The sequence below is a fragment of the Megalobrama amblycephala genome, linkage group LG4, assembly GCF_018812025.1.
Source record: "Megalobrama amblycephala isolate DHTTF-2021 linkage group LG4, ASM1881202v1, whole genome shotgun sequence".
Taxonomy (NCBI): Eukaryota; Metazoa; Chordata; class Actinopteri; order Cypriniformes; family Xenocyprididae; genus Megalobrama; species Megalobrama amblycephala.
Window position 1 is genome coordinate 39,986,129 of NC_063047.1, and position 16,619 is coordinate 40,002,747.

General features: G+C 36.8%; 1 protein-coding gene across 1 annotated transcript; it reads right to left on the bottom strand.

Annotated features, from left to right (window-relative positions):
- Positions 1-1,845: 1,845 nt before the first annotated feature.
- Positions 1,846-15,359, bottom strand: rgmb (repulsive guidance molecule BMP co-receptor b). The gene is made up of 3 exons (XM_048189260.1): positions 14,860-15,359; positions 7,197-7,723; positions 1,846-4,102 (listed from the first exon to the last, which is right to left on the bottom strand). Exons 1-3 carry the CDS (start codon positions 14,963-14,965, stop codon positions 3,428-3,430), a joined length of 1,308 nt encoding a protein of 435 aa, XP_048045217.1. The 5' UTR covers positions 14,966-15,359; the 3' UTR covers positions 1,846-3,427.
- Positions 15,360-16,619: the final 1,260 nt, after the last annotated feature.

Sequence of the window (16,619 nt, forward strand, 5' to 3'; positions counted from 1 at the left end):
CAGAAGTCCGAGCAAACAAAGATCTATTACTTATTCAAGCTCTCAGAATTCTCCTGCTGAAAATCACCATTTTCAACATTTTGATGACAGCGCAAGCCGTCATAAAGTGGTGAGCGCTCATATTACTGCTTATGCAAACTGAACAGTAGTGCAACACATTAATTTTTCACAATTAAAATGAAACCTGTCGTATTTCTCCTCTGCAGAATTGCAGAATTTCAAAAACAACTGTCACGGTTGTCAGAGTTAATTGGACGTGCTGCTGAAGGAACTCAGGTTGATGTAAATGAGAACCTGAATGTTGATGAGCGTCTCGATGAGCTGCAGACCAACATCACGCCGCAAGACAGGTGCTTCGATATGGGCAGATCAGTGTGATAGCTGCTCAAAACCACATCATATGCACAATACAACAAATGAACTGCACTACAAGGTTGTTTTTGTAGGCCATGGCTTTGTAAAGTCGCCTTAAACTGTTGATCTGTATGACAATGAGTAACCTTTGATGAAACGAGATCAGTGTGCACAACACTCTATCAAAGACTGAGACAAAGTTTGTTTATATTGAGGAGGTTTGTTTGAATGTGACTTAACAGCTTTATCAAGTCTTTTTTTGCATTTATTTGTTTGTAACATTTGTTTGCATTTGTTTATTTGTTGTTACACTGCCGTTCAAATATTTGTGGTTGGTAAGATTTTTTTATGTTTTTGAAAGTAACCTGCATTTATTTGATCAGAAATAATGTAAAAACAGTAATAATGTGAAATATTACAACTTAAATGATGTCTATTTTAATTTTAAAATATAATTTTCTTCAGTGTCACGTGATCCTTCAGAAATCATTCTAATATGCTGATTTGCTGCTCAAGAAACATTTCTTCCTATTATCAATTTTGAAAACAGTTGTGCAGTTTAATATTTTAGTGGAAACTGTGATATATTTTTTTTCAGGATTCTTTGATCAATAGAAAGTTCAAAAGAACATCATATATTTGAAATGGAAATATTTTTAAAATGATAAATGTCTTTACTGACAATTTTATGCATCCGTGTTGAATAAAATAGCTTCTAAATAAATAATTAAATAATAATAATACAAAAAATCTTACCAACCCAAACATTTTGAAAGGTAGTGTATATTACAGAAAAAATAGAAATATGATATTAAGAAACACTTGACTAACATTGGTTGCATGTTTACATCTCTGCTACAGTGTTACACTATGGTACTTTTGGTGTGTTAGTGCTACTTGTACTGTGTTGTTCTCGCTTTGGACAAGAGCATATGCTAAATTAATACATATAAATGTACATAAATAAAAAAAACAAAAAAAACAAAAAAACAAATTAAAGCCAGGGGAATTTATGTATTTATTGTTTTAAATAACACATTTTTCCTTTTTCTTTTTTTTTTTCTTTTTTTTAAACAGCATCCGTACAATACTAAAACACTGATGTAACAATGGTGACCCACTAGGTGGCAGTACAATCACATCTCAAACGTTTTTCAACAGCAAGAGTATGGAGCTTAACTTCTCTAACAAGACACTATATTTCATAAATAATTTAAGTATAAACATTGAGCAGTCACTCTTCACAAAAACAATGTTCACAACAAATATAAGAGATCACAAGATCAAATGCGAAATGCAAAAACACAGGATGAAGGCTTTCCTTTGCAGCTACTTAATTGCACTCTGATGCCTTGTTCTGGTTTTTAAGGGGTGGAAAAAAAAAATCCCACTGTACACTGATTTAGGCCATTCGGCCAATCAAATGATCCAGTTTCGGATCCGGCCAATCACTGCTAGCGAAACTCCCAGTGTTCCAAATACAATCGATTACACTTGTCACAGTATTGTAGCAGCTCTTCAGCACTGGCAGTAGTTAAACAATGACGTCTCTACAGTAGCAAGTCTTGGTATGGAAACGTGCATATCAGGAGTGTTGGCATGGCTTCTGTAGCAGGTGGACTGTAAGACCCAGAAGGTGTACAATTCAATTTCATCAAATGAATTATGTGTCCATCAGGCCAAATGCCACATTTATAGCAAATAGAGACATAAGTGTTTCTGCATATCCTTCATTTGCTTTGAAGCTCTCAATGAAATCACTGCTGAGGTGCATTCAGCAAAAGAACCACGGCTCAAGTTGCACTTTTGGCAGACAAAATAACTGTTAAAATGCTCGTGGGGCCAAATAACAATTCAATTGAACATATTTCTGCTTTTTAAAGCCAAGTCAGGTGAGTTGATTTATGGCACTAGCTTGCTAAACATATGACAATACCAATCTTTTTGGAAAAAAACAAAATTTATAGGGAAGCCCACAGTCTCATGTCTAGCAAAATGTGTTGGTTCTGCGTCATATCTTTGGTCAAGGATAAAACAAGGACAAGAGGGAACTTAACACTTTGAACAGATAGTCAATATTTGTTTGGCAAAGGGACAAAGCTAATAAATGTAATCTTGTGAGGAGCCATTCTGGAAGATGCTGCAAGTCCGTTTGAGTGACCAGGAATGAGACATGGCCCACTTTAGCACTTATGCAACATCCATTTTCCAGTTCACTCAATGAGAGCCACTCACTCTGAAATTAGTCTGGAAGAGGATGAAACTTTTAGCATAAATATTTTGGTGTCTCTAAAATGCACTCTTCAGGATTGATGTTTAGTGTTCGTACATTAGGTAGATTTTGTACCAAACTAAAGAAATTCTGATTGTCATTTATAAAAATGGACCGAACTTCCAATACATCCATTCCAAAGGTCAACGGCAGACAAATTCCCATTTGAATTTCTGAATTAAGTGCACTTCAACCTACGTCTGCTGCGTTCGCCTGAATTCTTCACTTCGTTTTTTGCTGATCAACGTTACTCAACAGTGCTGAGTACTAGAACTAAAAATACAGATAAGGTGAATGTCTAGTCAACATGATCCTTCTTTAAACGACTATGACAATTACTATGCCAACCACATTGTGAAACTTGTTTAACACGGTTCTACAGAGAAAAATGGTGAAGTAAGTACCATTTGTATAGAGACCTACAGAAATGTATAAAAAGAAAAAAAAAAAAGCGCTGAGTGTACCAAGAAAGATTATTGAGCACTTGTTCCGTGGAACACTGTTTTCTAGTTGCAAAAACCAAAAAATAAAATAAAAATAAAGTGCTTCCATTAAGATTTCCTCTCCTGAGGACAAAAACATGAAATTTCAAAAAATTCACTCACAAAAATCTACAATATTCAGCTCTGTTGAAAACATCATTTACACAAAATGTACAGTCTAATGAAGGTTCGTATTCTAACATTCATTCTCCACACAGACAGTATATACAAAGTACCCTTTACCCAGAGTACTGACTTTTTACAGTCTCGTTTTCCATCGTTTTTCGTCTTCGAAACAGTTATTAAAACACTGTACGCATTATAAAAGCACAGTGATGAGGAAGCCGGTTAGCAGTGCATTGAGGAGTAATGAAAACGGCCTCAGCCCAGCGGTCGAGTTAGGAAAAATATGCCAGCGCTCCTTCTTGGGGTGCAGAGTCTCCATGTCCTTCAGGGCGTTGTAGGCGGCAGTGGTGAAGTTCGCATCTCCTGTGGTGAGCAGGTCAAACACGCAGGAGTGGAAATAGATGTCCTTAACCTCCAGTTGCTCCTTGCACTTCCTGGAGGCGCTTTCGAGGGTGAAGACGCCTCTCTGGGCCTCGACCCTCGCCTGCGGCTGAAAGCCGGCCTGCTGGAGGCCCAGCATGGGCAGCTGAAGATGTCCCTCTTGGTCGATGCGTTCTGATGTGGGGCAACCGTTCATGCAAAGCTGCAGGTCCTGCGTTTCGTCGAAGGCCATGGCAAGCTCCTCTGGCATCCGCACGGCTAGCGTCAGGTAACGGCCCTGCTGGCGTACGATGATGGTGACACCGATGTACGCGGCGTGGATTTCTACGTGCCGACCGGGCGACTTCTCCAGGATCCAGATGCTGCGGGTTTCGCTATCGCCACCGCTGATGGTGCCGTCCACAAAGGCGGCTGGAAGGTCGTCTGTTACGGCCTGGTAGACCTTCTGGTCCGTGCATTCTTGGTATGGTTTGAAGATTATCGTAATCTTAAAAGAAGAACAGAGAGAATAGTTGAAATCAATCATGAACTCATGATTGGCATGAAATGAAAATTCACCCTATTTCTATTTTCTAAATGCATGTAATTGATTTTATTGTGAATGATTCATCCATTCATATCTTTCTTTTTTTACTGCAATCAAAATGTCCTAACTATCCACCAGTAGCACAACAGACTTCTCTCTAATGATATTTGCCGGACTTCTCTAATTAATTTAGAGCTCTTAAATCTCAGCCCTCCACAATCAACTGTAAGAGTGCTTATTTCACTCTTCTCAAAATCCAGTCAACGAATAGGCAAAATAAAGTCCCCACCCTACTTTTTTTAATAATCTGCATCACTCACAATATTGAATAAAATAGCGCTAGCTACTTCCATTTTATCACAGTTAATGGTGAATAATACATATTAAGGGTTGTAACGATACCCTCATGCCACGATTCGATACATATCACAATGAACTCAAGATACGAAATTATTGTGATACTCCAAGACATATGGTAAAAGGATAACAAAAAATTAACTGTTGATTAAAATGCTAAATTTGGTATTACATTGGGGGTGGAAATGAATAGGCTTGGACTTGGTGCTGGTAACCCAATGCACAAGACAATGTTGATACCACAATAAAATATTCATGATTCTGACGCTGAAAATACAGAATTATTTTAGATGAATATGTTTGCACTAAGTCACTGACTAGATATATTTAAAATAAATGTAGGCCACTTTTTACTGGTAACACAGGACATTTGGCATTATCAGGACCCACAAATATTCCCCCATTGCATTATTATACATTATATTCAACATTATATATAGTAGTTTAATGTAGTACTACTGACACTAAAACTCGGTAAACTTTTTCATTTTGGGTGAACTATACGCAATACATATTGTCACTATGCACCATACATATTGTTGGATTTTTGTATTGCGATATACTGTGACACAATATATTGTTACATCCCTAACGCATATAGTAATGGTGAAGTGCGTATAATCTCTATCACTAGATTGTTTTATGACCAATATCAATAACTTCATTATTGTTTTATTTCTGCTTTTTGATACATTAATAACATATATGATCATTAGAATATAACATAATATAATATGACTTTGAAAATTGTTTTGCAATGTAAATGGTCAGAAATGTATTTTATCTTTCTTTTTTAGCAAAGCTAATTGTTATTGAATGGCTGTTATTTAAAAAGTTGAATAATTATTCACAAAAAAATACATTAAATAAATTACTTTATTTAAAAACTTATGTAAATAACTTGCAGAGACCCACCAAAAGGTGCCATTTATCTGTAGACCCAATTAAAATAAATCAATTACATCTACTACAATATAAAAAAAACCCCCAAAAAACGGGAATTTCAAAAACAATGACTGTTTTCAAACTGGTTTCCTGAACATTCCCCATATCTGCCATTGGTTGGACAAATGGATAGTCTCGTTACAAATTCACACCATTGATTGAGTCAGTGTTGCTCTGTTGGTCCAGTCAGGATGCACAAACAAACAGCAATGTTTTGACTAACACCACAGTGTTAGTTTTTGGAGCAATCAACCTACAAATGGCCTATTTACAGTCTTTGCATTTTGCACTGGGATAAGAGATTGTTTACTAACACTGAAATAATAACACAATACACACTTACAAAAGTGGTTTTATGCCTAGCACAGAAAACAAGAATTACTTCATCCCAGTAAAACAAGAAGATCTGGATTTGTGCAGTTCTTTAGAATATTACACGCATGTACAGATCCGCAAACCCTTTTGCCATGTTAGTGTTAACCATAAAATGCACCCAGTATACAGTCCTTAGACTGTGAAACTCTAAGACTTGTGGGAAGCAAAAGCACTGGCTAACAAGAAGTGTGGCGTTACATTAGCGGTGGATGAATAGCAGCTTTGTACACAGGACAAGGATGAAAAATGATGACCAGTTGGCCATAAGGTGAGGCAGCTGAAAAGGCCTCAGTTAAGCGGTGTATGCTAATAATTACTTGCAAATGTTTAATAATGGCTCCCCACCTTCAAGGTCAAGGGGTCAAACGAAAGGTAATTAGCATGGGCAGCCAAACTTAGCATTTGAAGCCACATCTGTCCAATGATAAGCTGAACTGTTTTAACTTGAGGACAAAATCGACGAGTATCTGACGAACGCAGACTGTTCAGGCTGTAATATTCCTAAGCTTCCAGATGTTTCACATTACAAAAATCTGTAAACATGCTGCTAGCAGTCAATATTCTGCATCAGCACATTCGAAATGGGTCTGTGTGTAAGCGGGTGTGTTTGACTATAAGCCCCACACTTGGAAAACTGAAGACAGAGGCTTCTTTCAAAGTCACCTTATTATGGGTCACGCCACAGCGCAGGCTACATCCAGTCATTAATGATATTAGAATTTCACAGACATGTTGGTCACAAGTGTTAGTCATGAGACTGGAGCTGTTTGCTTTGTTTAACTTGCACCTGTGAATACTTGGTCAAAGTTGAAAGTTATAGGTCTTATCTACTGTCTGCAGCTCTTTCTGATAATCTTATCCATATAGTCATATATAGAGACATCATACACTTCAAACAAAGATAATAACAATGCAGAATGTTGTGATTTAAACATAAAAAAGCTAAACTTATTTATGAAACAAAACAAACTACTGTATGCCTGTTCAATCAAATGTGGCTATTCAGTCTCCTCATGGTGAAGGTAAATTGATATTTAAATGTTATAATGCAACACAGTATAACATGTAAACATTTTCAATTTTTCTTCAAAGTAAATACAATTTCATACGAACAAATTCATCTGAAAGTTTTAAGCTCTGAAATAACTAAGAACATAGCATGTTCAAGATTTATTCATCTCGTTTAATATTAATTTCTAAATATACTAAAATATTTTTAACATTTAAATTTGTATAAATTAACATATTTTGAAAAAAAAATCTAGCAATTAATATGAACCTAGATTAATAAATTCAGTAAAAAGTTTTTTGTTAGTTCAAAGTTAACCAGTGTTATTTTAGTTCTACACATAAAAAAATAATTATAAAAACAACTCACCTTATTGGTTGCTGTGGCACTGGATCCATATACCACTGGAACATTTGTGACCTGCACTGACAGGTAATTGTTGTCAATGAGGGGCCATGCCCCTTCAACCTTACATGTCTGAAAATGGTCTTTGAAAGTCCTAAGATGAGGGTCCCCAAACAGGCCACAGAACAGATAGGTCGGTCGTGGGTGTTCTGGAGCCCCTGTCCCTGTCCCAGGCCGCAATACTTGGTGATGCCGGCTGTGGTAGTTGCATGGCTCAACGGTGATGACGGGATGGGTAGACGATGTGGGCCCATCCTTGGAGCAGTTTCTCTGGCTCATGAGGTCACTGATGCCCAGCATGGCAGAGTGGAAGACCAGGTTGCCTCTGCAGCTCTTGGATGTCCGCTGGGTGCAGGCAGAGTAGGCCCGCAGCGCCTTGCAGAACTCAGTATCAAAGCCATCCAGTGAAGGGTTAAGATGGGAAGTGAGAGAGACAAAGTCGGTGGTGCACTTTTGGATGCGGCACTGTGGAGTTGGAACCTGGCTCTCACCTGAGAAAGAAAGGATAAAATGTTTTTTAAACAATCTTCATTTAAAAAAAAATAATAATAATTTGAATAAATTAATATTTGCAACTCATACATAAAATGAACAACTTGAATACACCTCTTCAATGATGAGCATGTTTTTCCATTTGTGTATTAAATTTCATTTTAATTTTTTTTTTAATGTCAGCATAATACAGCAGTTATCTTACCATAATGAAGAATTTTTTTTTTTATTAAATTCTTAAAATGAACAAAAAAAAACCTTATTAAAAAGTTTGGCATGGTATTTTAATTAATAATTTTAATTATTTATTTAAAAACAAAAAAACAAAAAACAGAGAACCAGTCATGTGGTGTAAGCAATGTACAAAAAAAACAAAAACAAAACAGGAAATATACCAAAGAAAGATACCTGCAGATGCTCATGACTGTCAATTTCAACAAGTCTCTTAAAATATCAAATAATGTGAACTTTTTAAAGATATGCAAGGTTAGTTCAGGTTGTAAAATGTTAAATAAAAATGCATATTTATTATATATTTTCATGAATTCCTGATATTCGTAAAATCATACTCTTTGCCTTGATAAAAAAAAAAAAAAGAAAAGAAAAAATAGAAGATAATGATAAAGATGTGCAAACTGTAAAAAATATTTTTTTTTAAAAGTTGAGAATAAAACACGGATAATTGGAGTGTCTTACAAGAAAACACTATTTCAGTTTTTCTACTTCAAAATTTCAATGCGTTACTTGCCATTTCTGTGTAATTGTTTGTGAATTTTACTATCAATTTCTGAGTGAAAACTGTTTCTACTCATATGTATCCATAAGGAAAATGTCACATGTTATTACTTTTTAGTTGATAGTTACACTACATGACATTCTTAAACTCTATAAAATGGTATAAAAGTCTTTCAAAACCATATGAAACCAACATGATTTCAAAGAGTATACATTTCTAAGAACTTGGCACATGTGTTTTAAACTAGACATTTAATAGAATACTGACTTAACCAATTAAACACATTAACTATGAACAAAGGAGCACAAATAGAAGATAGAATCTTATCAAACAGCTATTGTTGTGGCTCCTGTCATAAACCAGTTTAAACTGCTTAACCATAATAAGGTGTGCTAGTGGACTGTGCTTTTCCTCACAACGTGACTCCATGTGTGTTTTACATTATGGTCTAGAAACATTAACAGTCGGCTCAACGAGTGTGTGAAACCTCCTGTTATCTACAAAGGAGAATGCTTATGGCCGCAATAAAATCAAATAAAACGGCACTTCAAATGAGAAAAACACTTTTCTGGCCCCGCTGCTATCCACACATAACCAGCACATGTGCTTGTAAGCACATAAGAGTCATGGCATGCAAACTACATGCAACTGTTTACCTCCTAAAAGTGTCATTTGGGTGTGGTCAAAGGGTAACAATTAAAAGTGTTTTCTTTGAATACTACATACGTCAATTCAATAACATTTTTATGGTTTTAGTAGTTTGATTCGATTTCTATTGACAAGCTTGTGATTCAATTCAATTCCAATCTCACTTCAATTTGATTGGATTCATTTGGATATATATCAGGAACAGTACGTACATTTTTCTCAATTGAAAAAATCTCTCAACTAATGCTGTGAACTATAGGCTACAGGAAACCCTGTCAGTTGGTACTAGGGATGCACTGATATCAAAATTTTGATATTTCGATAATTCTTTATATTTGAAAGCCTATAACCGATATATTGGCCGATAAATCTAAATCTAAATGCAATTTTTAATATAATTTTTGCGAGCCTGATCAACAAAGGTCTCACCGTTAAAAGCCATGTCCTAAGCACTTCAACATAAATCAAAATGCCTATATAATGCAAACAAGTCACTGAACAACATTACTTGCATATAAAGAATCAAAATGCATGTGCCATGGATAAATAAATTGGAATAGCCTCCGCACAGACAATAGCCTAATGAAATGATTTTAATTAAACCATATTGTTGATGAAAACAATACGAGAAAAATAAAAGTGCTAGTTATTATTAATAATGTATCGTTTTTGAAAAACAAACATCTAAAATTAATATTACTATTTGAATTGCATGCGAAGAGCTGAATAAACACCAGGAAACTGAAGCGCTTTGTTAATTAGCTCAACCCAACTCATCCTATATGAGATTAACCATATAATTATGCAACCTAAATATTACAACTTATATCTGCAAAAAATGACACAAATGCATAAGTGAACTTATTGTGTGCTGCAGAATGTGTAACTCCTGTTGTGGATGCGCTCTTCCCATAACAAGCATTGAAACATGGCAAGTCAGCAACTAAACTCAAATAATTCTAACATTTTATTACAATAGTGTTCTCTTTATAATGTTATAATATAACAGTCCCAGTCATAGTTATTAATGTTGTGCATTGCTGTTTGAGCTGCTTATAGCCTATTTTATGTAGCCTATATGACAGACTTGCGCTACACGTTGCACTTAACTTTTTTTTTTAACGTTGTTTACTTTTTTGAAGTGATTGCAATCATTTTTCAAGCAATTCAAAACCATCATGGTGCACAGTGTGCAACTAAAGTGTCTCAGCTGAAGGAAATTATCCATTATTTATCAGCTTTGATGGATCAGCCAAATTTTCTTACCTGGCCATTAATGATAACATTAAAAAAATAACATATATCAGCCAATACCGATATGGTTGACATTTGATGTTCATTCATGTTTATTTCATGCTATAACTACTAGTAAAGAGGTGATCGGTTTTATAATCTTTCACGCTACAATAAAACGGCATTTACTTATAAAAATTCGTGATAAAACCACTTTCAACCACTTCTGTCCTGATTTCTTAGAGGGGGCGGTCTATGTTTGGGTAAATGTACAAAATAAGCTTGTGCAATTTAAATATGAATGCGACAGGAGATAGAAAAACTTACGGAGAGCATCAGCTTTCGTTTCTGCTCTGATAGCCACAAGCCACAAGGTCTTCAGCTGACAAAGTTTAAATCCTGTCTGGCTAGCACGCTTCCCATACTGTTTATGCATTAAGTAAGCAGGCAGAGAGTAAGCATTTTTTTGTGGCTGTTCGAACGCATTCAACCACATGAGCGTTTACACTACAAAAGCAATCCAGACTAATGCATGCTCTGGAAGTGGTCAAAAGTGGACAAGCTCAAAACTTTTACACCGGTATTCAGCAATGCCCACTTGTGATCCGATCGACCGAAACACATCTTAATGCCAGGTGGAAACAGGGCCTAAAATATGCATTCTTGGGAGTTAAAAATCCATACTGGTTCATCAAAATGAGAACGGACTGAAATCGAGAAATCAGTATTTTCAACCCAGCCCTATTTTATACACACTTGTTGTCGAAAATACACCCAAGATCTGGTCATCATGTCATGCGCCGCCCCCAATTAGTCATCAATGACATGGCACAACCAGAAAAACATCTCCCAGAAAAGGACAACAGCCTCCACACTGCATCACTTAGAGTCTTAATGCCTCACTTTTGAGTGCGGCCCAATTGCATTAGCTCAGAGAGAGGCCGTCCTAATCTGATATCAGCTGCAGCCTCTCCATTAACACGCTTGTGATGACTCTATCTTACACAGTCAGGGCCACCCATTTCTGCCTGCCACGCCAATAACTCCGACCGCAGCGGAATCAAATGCATCTGATTTGATTATCAGATGACGCGCTGCTGCGCAGAGTGCTGTAACGGATCGGCCGATCCGCGTTGCGCTGGAGGAGAAGGAGGCATGACAAAGCACAGGCTGGATTGTGTTTCAGAAACATGCTGTAAGACAATACGGTAGCCTGGCCGAAGCCATGTTGATGTTGTGCTAGAAAGACATTGGCTGGAAGGGAGAGGAAAGAGGCAGTCCCCGCTCCCATCCACCTCCCGCTGTGTTTTATCAGGCAAGGCTCCAGTGACATCTGTACCAGAACAAAAAAACTCGAATACTTGGCAAGGCATGCAAGACAAAGCCATCTCCGGCACATTCCCATTTATAGTCCGAGCGGATGCTCAAAGCAGATGCGCACCAAGTAATACTGAAGAACGAACAAACAGCGGTTCGCTCGAAAATAAAGAATCGTGACCCGGGTAAATGGGCAAGGGTATGAAACGACAAAGGCTGTGCTGCAAATGTAACCGTATTAGCTAGGTATGTCCTACATATCATGGAGAAACAGAGAGGCTTTTCATGGAGTCCCACTGGCCATATGTGACCTCGCCGCCCATCAAACGCATGTGCCTCCATTGTTTTTCTCAGCAGCATGGTGTGAGGTGTTAGGGGAGGGTGTCCGTTTTATAATCTATGATATTTTGTGAGGAACTTGAATGCAGACTAACGTAAAAGGGCACAGAACATGTGTGTATGCCATGAACTAAAGTGACAAAACTGCCACCCAACCGTAATCCAATTCACAACAGTCCTGGAGATGAGTTGTTTTTGCTGGTTGCTTGTTGAAATGCAATTAGCTGGTCACCAGACAATCCCCTTAAAAGCTGGTGTAAGCGACCCAATGCAACTGAATTTACAGCCATAACCTTAAAAAAAGAGCAGTTGCTAGTATACTTCACAATTAACAACACAGAAATGGCAGTAGAAAGACTGAAAAATACTCCAATAATCTTTGTTATATTTAAAACTTCTAATCCTTCTGACTATAGTCTCTGTGCAAAACACTTCTGAGGAATGTCTTGGGGACCCCCAGTTGGGGGCAGCAGATCCTAAGCTAGCACTGGCAGACGAGGGGGAAAAAAAATCTGACTATCACACTTTGTGTTAGAATGTCTCAGTGTCCTGACAAATGTTAAACCTAAACCCTGAAACGTCTCACTAACCGGGTCTATAAGCTAATGTGGTTGAATAAACAAATGCCAGAAATTGACAGTAATAATCAGTTGACTCCATTTTAAACATCCATATTTAAAATATCCACAAACCTAAATAAAAATAATTTTTTTATTCATAATATATCTTTAATATTAAATTTAATAAAATTACTTAAATGATTAAACAGCTATCGGGGTGCTTATTATTCCTGTCAAGATCATAAAACCAAACGAACAGTAAAACACAGGACCGAGAAAACAATGTTTGTTTCACTGGCTCAGTTCATTTCTGCGATCCTGCTGTTGGGGTGATCCGTCTCATTTCGAGCACAGTGCACACCCTTGTTGCTATTAAGTCGTTGGAAATATTTTCTCAGGGTGGCCGGCCGTTTGAGCAGCCATTCTCAGCTGTAGAGGGGCCCAAAGAGTGTGTGCGGAGTGAAATTTCAAGATGTGGAATTTGGCCAGGGCAGAGAGGTCAACAGGCCCACGCCTTCTCCAGGAGTCAACGTGAAGATCTGGAGAAAGCAGGGGGGGTTTACAAGACTCAATGTCTAAATGACATCTCCAGCCTTAAATTCAGAGCTCAGACTGTGTCGCACTGAACTTTATAATCTGGTTTAATATGCTAGTTTGTCAGCCTTTCCTTTTTGTTCTTATTTGTAACTTAAAGCATTTCATAACCTTACTACAGCATGAGACAAATCAAGAACATCACGATTCTGGTCATTTCAGTATTATAGTAAGATTTATCACAGTTAACCACAAAAGCATCCATTAAACAAGTTTTAAAAGGCATCTTTTTAAAGGTAGTCTGTAAAATCTCACAAACCCTAAACAATAAAGCACTCTTCCAGACATGAGAAAGAAAGAGAAATAAAAAAAAATAAAGAAACCGAACAGCTGCAACTGTCTCTTGCTTCTGCCAAGATTATAATCCAATCAAATACCACCAAGGGGTAGATGTATATTTGGGACTAAACCAATTGAGAGACGATACAGCCAGATCTAATATCCAAAAATGAAATCAAAGAACAGCAAGCATGCAGTTGTTTAAAAGAAAATACTCAGTTTTGTATTCTTATATAATCTTCTTGCCAAATGAAAGATTGAATAGGCTATATAAACTACTGTTTGAAAAATATAACAGATATTTTTTATATTAAATTATATCTTTATTATATTGCAGCTGAAAGGGAAAGCATAGAGCTGAAGATAAAGCGTTATACATATAAAAGCATGAAAGGGACAATGACACTTGAAATAGTCATTTCATATTCAATAAAAATACTAATACTTTTATGGATAACTTTGAAATTATGTTGAAAACTAACACATATTTAGGTTGAGTTATTTCATATTTTTTTTCTTCATTGAAGAATGGTGAAGTGCATAATGCCTGTCTGCCCGGGGTCCATGTTAAATTAATTATGAAGGTGTGACTGCTCAATGGACACCCAGCAGCATTCCATATCCTCTTAATTCACAATGGCATTAACACAGTCTACGGCCAGGACACCCAAAGTGGAGCACTTGACAAGGTGCCAAGAGAAAACAGGGCACCAAATGTGTAGTATTCACAGTCTCCTGCTCAGAAGCCAACCCATTTTCAACGAAATCATTTAAGACTTGTCCAAAGCGGTCAAAGGCACCAAATTAACTGAATTTAGGCTTTCAAGTAAGTAAGTAAATAAATAATTCTTGATTACGCTAACTGAGCTGTAGACATGGATTATTTTTTAAAAACATTTATCGATACCGCAAAATAGATAGATAAATAAATAAATTAAAAATACAGAATCAAAATCTAGATATATGAGAAAAAATATTAATCTTATTGCATCTGACAGCATGCTGCCTGCTATCGCAATAACAAAAGCAAACAACAAATAAAACCGAATCAAACAATCACTCATGAATATAATGTGAAATTAATTAATATTATGATCACTCATAAATATTTAATATCCTTTAAAAAGCAGCCAATCAAGAGGGACGCGTAGATCAATGCACTACATGAATTGGGAATAAAGATACAATAAGTGTACAAGAAGAAGACAAGGATGAAGGACACATAAACAACTATTCACTTTTCCCGTAAGGACATAACTAAATATTAACCAGCACTGTCATAATATCGCACGTAAGTCCTATTTAATGTTTATACAAGCGACAATTAAACAGCCCTTAAATACAAAAGCTACTTTTAAAGGTATTTTCTAACTTGTTTACGTCCAACGAATCATGCATAAAGTCGTAAAAGTGGTAAGACCATGTTTACCTATGTGAATGAGAGAGGAGAGGGTGCACAGCACTAGTAGATGTAGTACCGGAGAGATGAGGCGCTCAGCCCCGGGGTAGTAAGATCCTGCTCTCCCCATACCCATCCATCCATCCAGAGAGACTCAAGAGTACTCCACGGGTCAAGAGATCGGGCCTCGCTTCTCCCAACTTCACGTAACGTAGCGATGCGTAACTCTGTTAAGACGCGGCTACTTTTTTAGGTAATACACACACACACACACCGTCCATAAGAGAAACAAAGTAGCGATTTTGGCAAGTCCGATCCAAAACACTTCTTCCTGGAGCACGGGAGGTGGAAAAAACTATTTTATTTGTATTCGTTTATCTAATCGGCGAAGATAATCAGTCTGGAAGAAATTCTGTAAACGTGCTAAAATTAATCTGCGCCCCGCGATCGCCCGATTCATGTTGCCTACACATCAGATTTCTCCGCCACAAGGAAATCTAGCCCCGTCTTTCCCCAATGATCGATAGTGAATCAACCTAACCCAGAGTTTAGCGGAAACCCCGCCCACCCCGACACACAAACTCCGCCCCCTAAACCATACACCCCAGCCGCAGATTGACAGCAGAGCTCTCACTTTCAGCGAGGAGAAAATAGATGCAGTTTATTGTTTCCTTTATATTTTTAAGAATAAAAGCGAGCAGAGTTGACTATCAGGGCAAAATATTATCATAATAACACCACAGAACAGTGATAATTTATTAAGGAGATTTAGGAAATGTATATATATATATATATATATATATATATATATATATATAGGATATATAAATATAAATTACCTAAATCTTCTTAAAGGATTAGTTCACTTTCAAATAAAATGTTCCTGATAATTTACTCACCCCCATGTCATCCAAGATGCCTTTCTTTCTTCAGTCGAAAAAAAATTAAGGTTTTTGATGGAAACTTATGGGGAAAAAAACGAACTGGCGCTGCGTTCGTTCCATAAGTTGAATAGGGAAGGCGTAGGACATACAGTGAAGAATACGGAAAGCGGAAGCACGTGCAAGGCGATCATTTGTGTTTATAAAGCATATACAGTTGTATTTTTTTTGAAAATGACCCTTGTCCCCTTATTCCTCGTCTGGTATCGTTTAAAGCCCTTTGAAGCTGCACTGAAACTGTAATTTTGACCTTTAACTGTTTGGAGGCCATTGAATAAGGAGAATAATCATGTATAACCCTGTATAATAATAATTTCATCAAAAACCTTAATTTCTTTTCGACTGAAGAAAGAAAGACATGAACATCTTGGATGACATGGGGGTGAGTAAATTATCAGGAAAATTTTATTTGAAAGTGAACTAATCCTTTAATAAATAATAAAGCTAACAAAATTGAAAAGGGCACAGTAAAAATATGGATTATTATGGTATAAATGTTATTGCTAAAAAAAAAGACAACTGAATGATTGTTTCTTGGACAATATAGTAAGACTACTTTATGGACTAACCTGCAGGTTGGTGATGATATAAACAGTTCTAAGGGTGTAATCTAAAGCTGCATATTTTATATGAAAATTCAAATTGAGAATCAAACTTGAGCCAATTATAGGACGATATCATCAGCTTCTTAGCAAGAACATGCTAAGACCACAAGACATTAATACAGACCTACTTCTTGTGCTGGACAGCTACAGTGAAAATGGTATTTATAGGGCCACAAGCTCCCTCTCTCTGTAGAGAAAAGCAGCACTACTGCTGTCCAGCAGGGGAGCAGCAGTGTTAGAAATC